The sequence below is a fragment of the Danio rerio genome, chromosome 20 (genome assembly GCF_052040795.2).
Source record: "Danio rerio strain M-AB ecotype USA chromosome 20, GRCz13ab, whole genome shotgun sequence".
Taxonomy (NCBI): Eukaryota; Metazoa; Chordata; class Actinopteri; order Cypriniformes; family Danionidae; genus Danio; species Danio rerio.
Genome location: NC_141040.1, coordinates 51,389,911 through 51,402,067, shown reverse-complemented (window position 1 = coordinate 51,402,067; position 12,157 = coordinate 51,389,911). Strand labels below are relative to the sequence as shown.

General features: G+C 34.7%; 1 protein-coding gene and 1 long non-coding RNA gene across 3 annotated transcripts in view; one reads left to right on the top strand and one right to left on the bottom strand.

The window, feature by feature from the left end:
- Positions 1–12,157, bottom strand: part of LOC147839473 (uncharacterized) — a 503,025-nt gene that overhangs the window by 346,401 nt on the left and 144,467 nt on the right. The window lies entirely within an intron of this gene.
- Positions 1–12,157, top strand: part of kif3ca (kinesin family member 3Ca) — a 45,820-nt gene that overhangs the window by 19,237 nt on the left and 14,426 nt on the right. For both annotated transcript variants that reach the window (XR_015518930.1, XM_087298766.1), the window contains exon 3: positions 6,471–6,593. Coding sequence is in view for 1 of the 2 variants with exons in the window: in XM_087298766.1 (XP_087154892.1) it covers positions 6,471–6,593 (123 nt within the window). In the remaining variant the exon portion in view is untranslated. The remainder of the gene's footprint in view (positions 1–6,470; positions 6,594–12,157) is intronic.

The window sequence follows — 12,157 nt, the reverse complement described above, 5'->3', positions numbered from 1 at the left end:
CCTTCAATGCTATTTTAGCTAGGAAAAAGAAATAAATATAGTAGCATTTTATTTAAAGCAAAAACAAAGCCATTTACTTTATGCATCAGTTATATTTTATGAATAAGGCTCAAAACCATCCATTGTGTTCTTAATTCAGTTTTACCATGTAATATTTATAATACACATACAGCAAGTCATTGTCTGAGTATTTCAGAAACTGCTGATCTACTGGGATTTTCATGCACAACCATTTCTAGGGTTTACAGAGAATGATGGAAAAAACGCAATAACCGGTCACAGGAAGTTTATAAGTATGGGAAACAACACTAGCTCGACATATACCCAATTAATATGCATATGTATTGTTGTTTTTGCGTTATAAAGTTTATATAAGCTATATCGCAGTAATATTGTTGTTATTTTTTATCAAATTACCTCTCTGTGTCTTGTTTTTTTACATCTGTTTTACTATCCAAGAGCATATTTTAGAAGCGTTTGGATGTGGGTAAATTGTATTGTACTCTGTAGACACAGAGTGGAGCCTGCTGCAGCTGCTACAACACACAGAGCTCCATATTCTGCTCCAACACATGATTTTCTGCTCGCACAGTTTATAACTGTCTGTACTTTGTTCTGTTTCTTCACTCTAAAAAACGTTGAGTTATTTATTTACCCAATGGTTGAGTAAAAAATATTTGGTGCTTTGTTGGGTTATTTTTAAATCTTTTTTATTGAGTAATTTATTAATAACTCAACCAATTGGATTAAACATTTGGTGCGTTGTTGGGTTATTGTTAACCTTTATTAGGTTATTTGTTTAATAACTCAAGTTGGGTTAAAAATTTTGAATTTCAACAGCTAACTGATTTAATTGACACAGAACAGTTATGCGTATGTAATGTTGTTTTTGCGTTATAAAGTTTATTTAAGCTATAACGCAATAATGTTGTTGTTTTTTTTAATTACATCACCATGTTGTGTGTTTTATATCTGTTTCACCAGCACTCTTAATTACTGATGATACAAGCAAACACTTCAAAGCCGACTTCCCAACTATGGGTTATTTTTAACCCAATGCATTGGGTTATATAATTTAAATTTGGGTCCTAAAGTCGAGAATGACAGCCAAATATCCCAAATATGTGCAACATTTTCTCCCCAAAATAACTGTAGAGATAAACATGGCAGGTAGAGAAAGTGTTTTATCGGCCATGAAGCATACGTTTGTATCATCAATAATTAAGAGTGCTGGTGAAAGGAATAGAAAAAAACGCAACACGAGAGGTCATTTCATAATATTAAATAACACCAATATTATTACGTTAGAGCTTAAATAAACTTTACAACGCAAAAGCAACATTACGTACGCATATTAATACAGCTGATCTGTGTCAGTTAAATCAGTTGACTGTTGAAATTCTAAATTTTAACCCAACTGGTTGAGTTATTAAATAAATAACCAAATAAAGGTTAAAAATAACCCAAAAAAGCATCAAATATTTAATCCAACTGGTTGAGTTATTATTAAATAACCTAATATAGGTTAAAAATTACCCAACAACGCACCAAATATGTTTAACTCAACCATTGGGTTGAAGAAATAACTCAACGCTTTTTAGAGTGTATAAACAGATAAGAACACTCAAGTGTCTGAAACTTAAAATGTAATAAAAAATAAAGCATTTTCAATATTTTTTTTAACTGTATGTTATTTATTTCATTCATTCATTTTCTTGTCGGCTTAATCCCTTTATTAATCTAAGGTCGCCACAGCGCAATGAACCGCCAACTTATCCAGCAAGTTTTTACGTAGCGGATGCCCTTCCAGCCGCAACCCATCTCCGGGAAATGTTATTTATTTACCCAGCCATAATTATTAAATGAATAGTAGTACTAGTAATAATAGCAACAGTAATACCAGAATGGAAAAAAATAACATTTAATCAAAACAACCCAAATGCATTGGGTTAATTATATAAAACAATACATTGGGTTAAAATAACCTATAGTTGGGAAGGTGCTATAATAACCTATAGTTGGGTTATATGTTGGGGTATTTGCTATACAACGTGCAAGATTACAGAAAATAAACAGTGAAAACAAACAGCGTTTACTTAAGGAGTGAACGGTAATAATCTGCATTTCATCTGTGAACTGAATGCTGTAAACTGGACTGACACAGTTTCAATTTATTAAAACTTCTATGTGAAGCTGCTTTGACACAATCTACCTTGTAAAAGTGCTATAGAAATAAAGATGGATTGAATTCATATGGCTTTATTTGGATGGTTCAGCATCATACAAGCACACACTTCAAAGCCGATCTGTACTCTGTTAAAATAGTTGGGTTAAAAACACCTCAACATCCACTATAGGTTATTGTAGCACCTTCCCAACTATGGGTTATTTTTAACCCAATGCATTGGGTTATATAATTTAAATTTGGGTCCTAAAGTCGAGAATGACAGCCAAATATCCCAAATATGTGCAACATTTTCTCCCCAAAATAACTGTAGAGATAAACATGGGAGGTAGAGAAAGTGTTTTATCGGCCATGAAGCATACGTTTGTATCATCAATAATTAAGAGTGCTGGTGAAAGGAATAGAAAAAAACGCAACACGAGAGGTCATTTCATAATAATAAATAACACCAATATTATTACGTTAGAGCTTAAATAAACTTTACAACGCAAAACCAACATTACGTACGCATATTAATACAGCTGATCTGTGTTAGTTAAATCAGTTGACTGTTGAAATTCTAAATTTTAACCCAACTGGTTGAGTTATTAAATAAATAACCAAATAAAGGTTAAAAATAACCCAACAAAGCATCAAATATTTAATCCAACTGGTTGAGTTATTATTAAATAACCTAATATAGGTTAAAAATTACCCAACAACGCACCAAATATGTTTAACTCAACCATTGGGTTGAAGAAATAACTCAACGTTTTTTAGAGTGTATAAACAGATAAGAACACTCAAGTGTCTGAAACTTAAAATGTAATAAAAAATAAAGCATTTTCAATATTTTTTTAACTGTATGTTATTTATTTCATTCATTCATTTTCTTGTCGGCTTAATCCCTTTATTAATCTAAGGTCGCCACAGCGCAATGAACCGCCAACTTATCCAGCAAGTTTTTACGTAGCGGATGCCCTTCCAGCCGCAACCCATCTCCGGGAAATGTTATTTATTTACCCAGCCATAATCATTAAATGAATAGTAGTACTAGTAATAATAGCAACAGTAATACCAGAATGGAAAAAAATAACATTTAATCAAAACAACCCAATGCATTGGGTTAATTATATAAAACAATACATTGGGTTAAAATAACCTATAGTTGGGAAGGTGCTATAATAACCTATAGTTGGGTTATATGTTGGGGTATTTGCTATACAACGTGCAAGATTACAGAAAATAAACAGTGAAAACAAACAGCGTTTACTTAAGGAGTGAAAGGTAATAATCAGCATTTCATCTGTGAACTGAACGCTGTAAACTGGACTGACACAGTTTCAATTTATTAAAACTTCTATGTGAAGCTGCTTTGACACAATCTACCTTTTAAAAGTGCTATAGAAATAAAGATGGATTGAATTCATATGGCTTTATTTGGATGGTTCAGCATCATACAAGCACACACTTCAAAGCCGATCTGTACTCTGTTAAAATAGTTGGGTTAAAAACACCTCAACATATAAACCCACTATAGGTTATTGTAGCACCTTCCCAACTATGGGTTATTTTTAACCCAGTGCATTGGGTTATATAATTTAAATTTGGGTCCTAAAGTCGAGAATGACAGCCAAATATCCCAAATATGTGCAACATTTTCTCCCCAAAATAACTGTAGAGATAAACATGGGAGGTAGAGAAAGTGTTTTATCGGCCATGAAGCATACGTTTGTATCATCAATAATTAAGAGCGCTGGTGAAAGGAGTAGAAAAAAAACCGCAACACGAGAGGTCATTTCATAATATTAAATAACACCAATATTATTACGTTAGAGCTTAAATAAACTTTACAACGCAAAAGCAACATTACGTACGCATATTAATACAGCTGATCTGTGTTAGTTAAATCAGTTGACTGTTGAAATTCTAAATTTTAACCCAACTGGTTGAGTTATTAAATAAATAACCAAATAAAGGTTAAAAGTAACCCAACAAAGCATCAAATATTTAATCCAACTGGTTGAGTTATTATTAAATAACCTAATATAGGTTAAAAATTACCCAACAACGCACCAAATATGTTTAACTCAACCATTGGGTTGAAGAAATAACTCAACGCTTTTTAGAGTGTATAAACAGATAAGAACACTCAAGTGTCTGAAACTTAAAATGTAATAAAAAATAAAGCATTTTCAATATTTTTTTAACTGTATGTTATTTATTTCATTCATTCATTTTCTTGTCGGCTTAATCCCTTTATTAATCTAAGGTCGCCACAGCGCAATGAACCGCCAACTTATCCAGCAAGTTTTTACGTAGCGGATGCCCTTCCAGCCGCAACCCATCTCCGGGAAATGTTATTTATTTACCCAGCCATAATCATTAAATGAATAGTAGTACTAGTAATAATAGCAACAGTAATACCAGAATGGAAAAAAATAACATTTAATCAAAACAACCCAATGCATTGGGTTAATTATATAAAACAATACATTGGGTTAAAATAACCTATAGTTGGGAAGGTGCTATAATAACCTATAGTTGGGTTATATGTTGGGGTATTTGCTATACAACGTGCAAGATTACAGAAAATAAACAGTGAAAACAAACAGCGTTTACTTAAGGAGTGAAAGGTAATAATCAGCATTTCATCTGTGAACTGAACGCTGTAAACTGGACTGACACAGTTTCAATTTATTAAAACTTCTATGTGAAGCTGCTTTGACACAATCTACCTTTTAAAAGTGCTATAGAAATAAAGATGGATTGAATTCATATGGCTTTATTTGGATGGTTCAGCATCATACAAGCACACACTTCAAAGCCGATCTGTACTCTGTTAAAATAGTTGGGTTAAAAACACCTCAACATATAAACCCACTATAGGTTATTGTAGCACCTTCCCAACTATGGGTTATTTTTAACCCAGTGCATTGGGTTATATAATTTAAATTTGGGTCCTAAAGTCGAGAATGACAGCCAAATATCCCAAATATGTGCAACATTTTCTCCCCAAAATAACTGTAGAGATAAACATGGGAGGTAGAGAAAGTGTTTTATCGGCCATGAAGCATACGTTTGTATCATCAATAATTAAGAGTGCTGGTGAAAGGAATAGAAAAAAACGCAACACGAGAGGTCATTTCATAATAATAAATAACACCAATATTATTACGTTAGAGCTTAAATAAACTTTACAACGCAAAAGCAACATTACGTACGTATATTAATACAGCTGATCTGTGTCAGTTAAATCAGTTGACTGTTGAAATTCTAAATTTTAACCCAACTGGTTGAGTTATTAAATAAATAACCAAATAAAGGTTAAAAATAACCCAACAAAGCATCAAATATTTAATCCAACTGGTTGAGTTATTATTAAATAACCTAATATAGGTTAAAAATTACCCAACAACGCACCAAATATGTTTAACTCAACCATTGGGTTGAAGAAATAACTCAACGCTTTTTAGAGTGTATAAACAGATAAGAACACTCAAGTGTCTGAAACTTAAAATGTAATAAAAAATAAAGCATTTTCAATATTTTTTTTAACTGTATGTTATTTATTTCATTCATTCATTTTCTTGTCGGCTTAATCCCTTTATTAATCTAAGGTCGCCACAGCGCAATGAACCGGCAACTTATCCAGCAAGTTTTTAACGTAGCGGATGCCCTTCCAGCCGCAACCCATCTCCGGGAAATGTTATTTATTTACTCAGCCATAATTATTAAATGAATAGTAGTACTAGTAATAATAGCAACAGTAATACCAGAATGGAAAAAAATAACATTTAATCAAAACAACCCAATGCATTGGGTTAATTATATAAAACAATACATTGGGTTAAAATAACCTATAGTTGGGAAGGTGCTATAATAACCTATAGTTGGGTTATATGTTGGGGTATTTGCTATACAACGTGCAAGATTACAGAAAATAAACAGTGAAAACAAACAGCGTTTACTTAAGGAGTGAAAGGTAATAATCAGCATTTCATCTGTGAACTGAACGCTGTAAACTGGACTGACACAGTTTCAATTTATTAAAACTTCTATGTGAAGCTGCTTTGACACAATCTACCTTGTAAAAGTGCTATAGAAATAAAGATGAATTGAATTTATATTGCTTTATTTGGATAGTTCAGCATCACACGCCATAACCAGCTGTTGAAAATAAATGACATGATAGTAAAAAAACGCTGATATTGTTGAAGTTATTGGAATGAACTCGCTGCCCTTTCCATCTTTCCATGCAGTGTGTGCTCTTTTACTACACATAACTGTGTGTGTGTGTGTGCAGACGCGCAGAGAGAGAGAAATACAGCAGCAGCTGCTGGATCAGGATGAAGAGACATTAGAGCTCAGAGAAACGTTTTCCTCACTGCAGCAGGAAGTGGAAGCCAAGACCAAGAAACTCAAAAAGGTGAGATATAAACACACAAACACACAGAGCTACTGAAGAAACTCACTACTGATCAATGACATTCAGAGTTTGCTAATATGGAAAACATCCCTCTTTTAGGAAAAATGGATATGTTTTCTATATATACTACCTGACAGAAGTCTTGTCACCTATCCAAGTTTTAGGAACAACAAATAATAACTTGACTTTTAGTTGATCATTTGGTATCAGGAGTGGCTAATATGAAAATCAAAGGCCTCTAGATTATGCTTAATTTACCAAAATAAAATATGATCATGCCTTGATTTTTAATTATTTCATTAGAACAGTAGGTCTGACTCTGCTTTGACAAAAGTCTTGTCACTGAACAGAAATAATGTACAGTATAGAATATAAAGTCATGCTGCAGTGGAGACAGAATGAATATTGTGTCTGACTCCATCATGAGCTTGGAGGACTGCATCCATACATCTCTGCAATGACTCAAATCACTGATTAATAAAGTCATCTGGAATGGCAAAGAAAGCGTTCTTGCAGGACTACCAGAATTTATCAAAATTCTTTGGATTCATCTTCAATGCCTCCTCCATCTTTCTGCAGGCATGCTCAATAATGTTCATATCTGGTGACTGGGCTGGCCAATCCTTGTGCACCATAACCTTCTTTGCTTTCAGGAGCTTTAATGTGGAGGCTGAAGTATGAGGAGCGCTATCCTGCTGAAGAATTTGCCCAGTTCTCCAGTTGTTTGTAATGTAATGGGCAGCACAAATGTCTTGATACCTCAGGCTGTTGATGTTGCCATCCACTCTGCAGATCTCTCACACATCCCCTTACTAAATGTAACCTGAAACCATGATTTGTGTTTCACTAAACTTGACTGATTTCTGTGAGAATCTTGGGTCCATGCGGGTTCCAGTAGGTCTTCTGCAGTAGTTGTGATGATTGGGATGCAGTTAAACAGATGATTCATCAGAAAAATCGACCTTCTGCCACTTTTCCAAATAATCAACTAATAGTCAAGGTATTATTTGTTCCTCTTAAGTGAGATCAATGACAAGACTTTTGTCAGGTAGTGTAAACACACTTTTTTGTAATCAATCATTTGCATTGCATTTATCAGGATTCAAATAAAAGAGAAAAATAATGATGAGATGAAGTATTTCATTATTATATAATACTACATATAATAACATATGTAGAGAAAAAGAAATCCAAAGAACAGGAAGTACAGACAGCTACAACATTATGTTTCAAACTATCAATAGAAGTTTAAAGACTGTCAATAAAAGACACTTTAATAAAACTTCATATACAGTCAAGCCTGAAATTATTCATACTTCTGGCGAATTCTGACTTAGTTACTCTTATTCAACCAGTACATTTTTTGTTTTGTTTTTTGACCAAAAGTTACAACGGCTTCTCCAAATAGATAATATGATGATGTGCAGGAGGCAATATTGTGTTCAAAATATTTCTCAGCTTTTATTTACCTTTGAACAAAAAAGTGACATGCCCAAAATGACTTACATCCTTCTCAGTAATCAATAGAAAAGCCTTTATTGGCTATTATAGCAATCAATCTCTTGCTATAATTGATGACCAGCTCTTTGCATCTCTCTACTGGTATTACCTATTCATTATTAAGCTCCAACTTCTTTAGGTTGGAGGGTCTCCTTAGCATCACCCTTATCTTTTGCTCCCTCTAAAGATTCTCCATCGGATTTGAGTCAGGACTCTAGCCAGGCCACTGCAAAATGTAATTTTTTAAAATGTTTTTTCTTTAGCAAAACTTTGTGTTTTAAAAGTTACCCATGCATTAACTAAAAAAACACTGTTTGTTTACATAAATAAATTACACTAAAAAAATATTTCTTTGAAATATTACATTTTATTTACTTAGTTATTTTTTATTACCTTGACTGTTGAGAAAGACGCCTTTAAGTACAATTATTATTGCATTATTATTATTATCATTATTAAATGAAGATTCATAAAAATGGAACTGTCAATATACACTGACCAGCCACTTTATTAGGTACACCTGTCCAACTGCTTGTTAACTCAAATTTCTAATCAGCCAATCACATGGCAGCAACTCAGTGCATTTAGGCTTGTAGACATAGTCAAGATGATCTGCTGCAGTTCAAACCGAGCATCAGAATGGGGAAGAAAGGTGATTTAAGTGACTTTGTACGTGGCATGGTTGTTCCTGCCAAACGGGCTGGTCTGAGTATTTCAGAAACTGCTGATCTACTGGGATTTTCATGCACAACCATCTCTAGGGTTTACAGACAATGGTCTGAAAAAGAGAAAATATCCAGTGGCAGTTCTGTGGGCACAAATGCCTTGTTGATGCGAGAGGTCAGAGGAGAATGGCCAGACTGGTACCAGCTTATAGAAAGGCAACAGTAACTCAAATCACCACTCATTACAACCGAGATATGCAGAAGAGCATCTCTGAACACACAACACATCCAACCTTGAGGCAGATATGCTACAGCAGCAGAAGACCACACCAGGTGCCACTCCTGTCAGCTAGGAACAGGAAACTGAGGCTACAATTCACACAGGCCCACCAAAACTGGAAAATAGAAATCAGAAAAACATTCCCTGGTCTGATGAGTCTCAATTTCTGTTGCGACATTCGGATGGTAGAGTCAGAAGTTGGCATCAACAACATGTTAGCATGGATCTATCCGGCCTTGTATCAACAGTTCAGGCTGGTGGTGGTGGTGTAATGGTGTGGGAGATATTTTCTTGGCACACTTTGGGCCCATTAGTACCAATTGAGCATCGTGTCAATGCCACAGCCTACCCGAGTGTTGTTGCTGACCATGTCCATCTCTTTATGGCCACAGTGTATCCATCTTCTGATGGCTATTTTCAAGAGGATAACACACCATGTCATAAAGCGCCAATCATCTCAGACTGGTTTCTTGAACATGAAAATGAGTTCACTGTACTCAAATGGCCTCCACAGTCACCAGATCTCAATTCAATAGAGATCATTTGGGATCTGCTGGAATAGGAGATTTATCATGGCTGTGCAGCTGACAAATCTGCGGCTGTGATGCTATCATGCCAATATGAACCAAAATCTCTGAGGAATATTTCCAGTACCTTGCTGAATCTATGCCGTGAAGGGCTAAGGCAGTTCTGAAGAAAAAAAGTGTTTCACCTGGTACTAGTAAGGTGTACCTAATAAAGTGGCCAGTGAGTGTAAGTTCTGCATGTGTGGTAGATAAAACAATACTCTATTTGTTTGATACACAAACCCGAAAGGGCTGTATCAAAGAAAAATCATACATCATTGCTGCCTTAATATTTTGAATTAGGACTTAGCAGCCACTGACAAAATAAATTCTACAAATAAAACAGCACTGAGTTCCCTAACTCTGTTCCTCTCGCTCCCCTTAATTCTGGACCTCTGACCTTTGACCCCTGGATCACCCCTGACCCCACCTCCCCCTGTGACTTTAAAACACCTTTATCAGTACAAGAAGGTCAGTTTGTTTTACACTTGCCTGTTCGTTGACTGTCAGAGGCTACAAGGCTAATGCTAAATGCTAATATTACCAAAAAGCACCAATGCTTTCACAACAACCTGCATTAATCTTCATGGCTACTGCTGGCATGCTAACCAACAAATTCCTCTTCCTTCTGAGATTTATTCTCAACAGGTGGTAGGACTGAACTCCTGCACGTCACTTCCTGTCAGAACACATCACGTCCACTTATGTCACTTCCCTTTCAGAGTTTTAGAATGACTGTTGTAATGTTCAGATGTGGCACCTGACCTCGGCTCTACATGTTCCCTCCTGACCTTTCACCTTTAACCCCTGCGGATGATGCAAACTGACCTACACTAACACTGATGAGCACTGAGACACACGCATGACTGAATGAATGATGATGATGACAGATGGTGGTGGAGGTTGTATGAAAGAATGATGATGATGATGATGATAATGTTGACTTTGATGATCGTGATGATGATGTATAGATGGATAAGGATGTGGAAGATGGTGTTTATGATGATGGGAATGATGCTGATGATAGTGATAATGATGATGGTAATGATGAGATAGTAGTGATGATGATGATGGTAACGATGTGATGGTAGCGATGATGATGATGATGGTAATGATGTGATGTTGTGATGATGAGGGTAATGATGCTGATGATGGCAATGATGATCATGATGATGATGTTAATGATGTTTTGTTGTGATGATGAGGGTAATGATGCTGATGATGGCAATGATGATTATGATGATGATGGTAATGATGTGATGTTGTGATGATGAGGGTAATGATGCTGATGATGGCGATGATGATCATGATGATGATGGGAATGATGCCACAGATAGAGATAATTATGATGATGATGCAATGATTTTGATGATAGTAATGATGATAATGGTAATGATGGTGATAATAGTGATGATGATTATGATGATAGTAATGACGGAGATGATAATGATGATGATGATGTAGATGATAGTGATGATGATGTAGATGATGGTAATGTTGGAGATGCTTGTGATGATGATGGTAATGATGGAGATGATAGTGATGATGATGATGATGGCAATGATGGTGATGATAGTGATGATGATTATGATGATGGTAATGATGATTATGATGATGGTGATGATGATTGTGATGATGGTAATGATAGAGATGATGGTGATGGTGATAATAGTGATGATGATGGAAATGATGGTGATGATGATTATGATGATAGTGATGATGATTATGATGATGGTAATGATAGAAATGATGGTGATGATGGTTATTATAATGGTGATTATAGTGATGATGATTATGATGATGGTAATGATGATTATGATGATGGTGATGATGATTATGATGATACTAATGATAGAGATGATGGTGATGATAGTGATGATGATTATGATGATAGAAATTATGGTGATGATGGTTATGATAATGGAAATGATGGTGATGATAGTTATGATGATTATGATGATGGTGATAATAGAGATGATGATTATGAGGATGGTAATGATAGAGATGATAGTGATGATGGTTATGATAATGCCAATGATGGTGATGATAGTGATGATGATTAAATGATGGTAATGATGGTGATGATAGTGATGATGATTATGATGATGCTAATTATAGAGATGATAATGATGATGCTAATGATGATGGTAATGATGGATATAATAGTGATTATGATAATGATAATGATGGAGATGCTAGTGATGATTATGGTGATGATAATGATAGTGATGATGGTAATGATGGAGGTGATAGTGATGATGGTTATGATAATGACAATGATGGTGATGATAGAGATGATGATTATGATGATGGTAATGATAGAGATGATTGTGATGATGGTTATGATAGAAATGATGATGCTAATGATAGAGATGCTAATGATGATGATTATGATGATGGTAATGATGTAGATTATAGTGATGATGATTATGATAATGGCAATGATGGTGTTGATAGTGATGATGATTATTAGATGATAGTAATAGAGATGATAGTGATGATGGTTATGATAATGCTAATGATAGAGATGATAATGATGATGCTAATGATGAT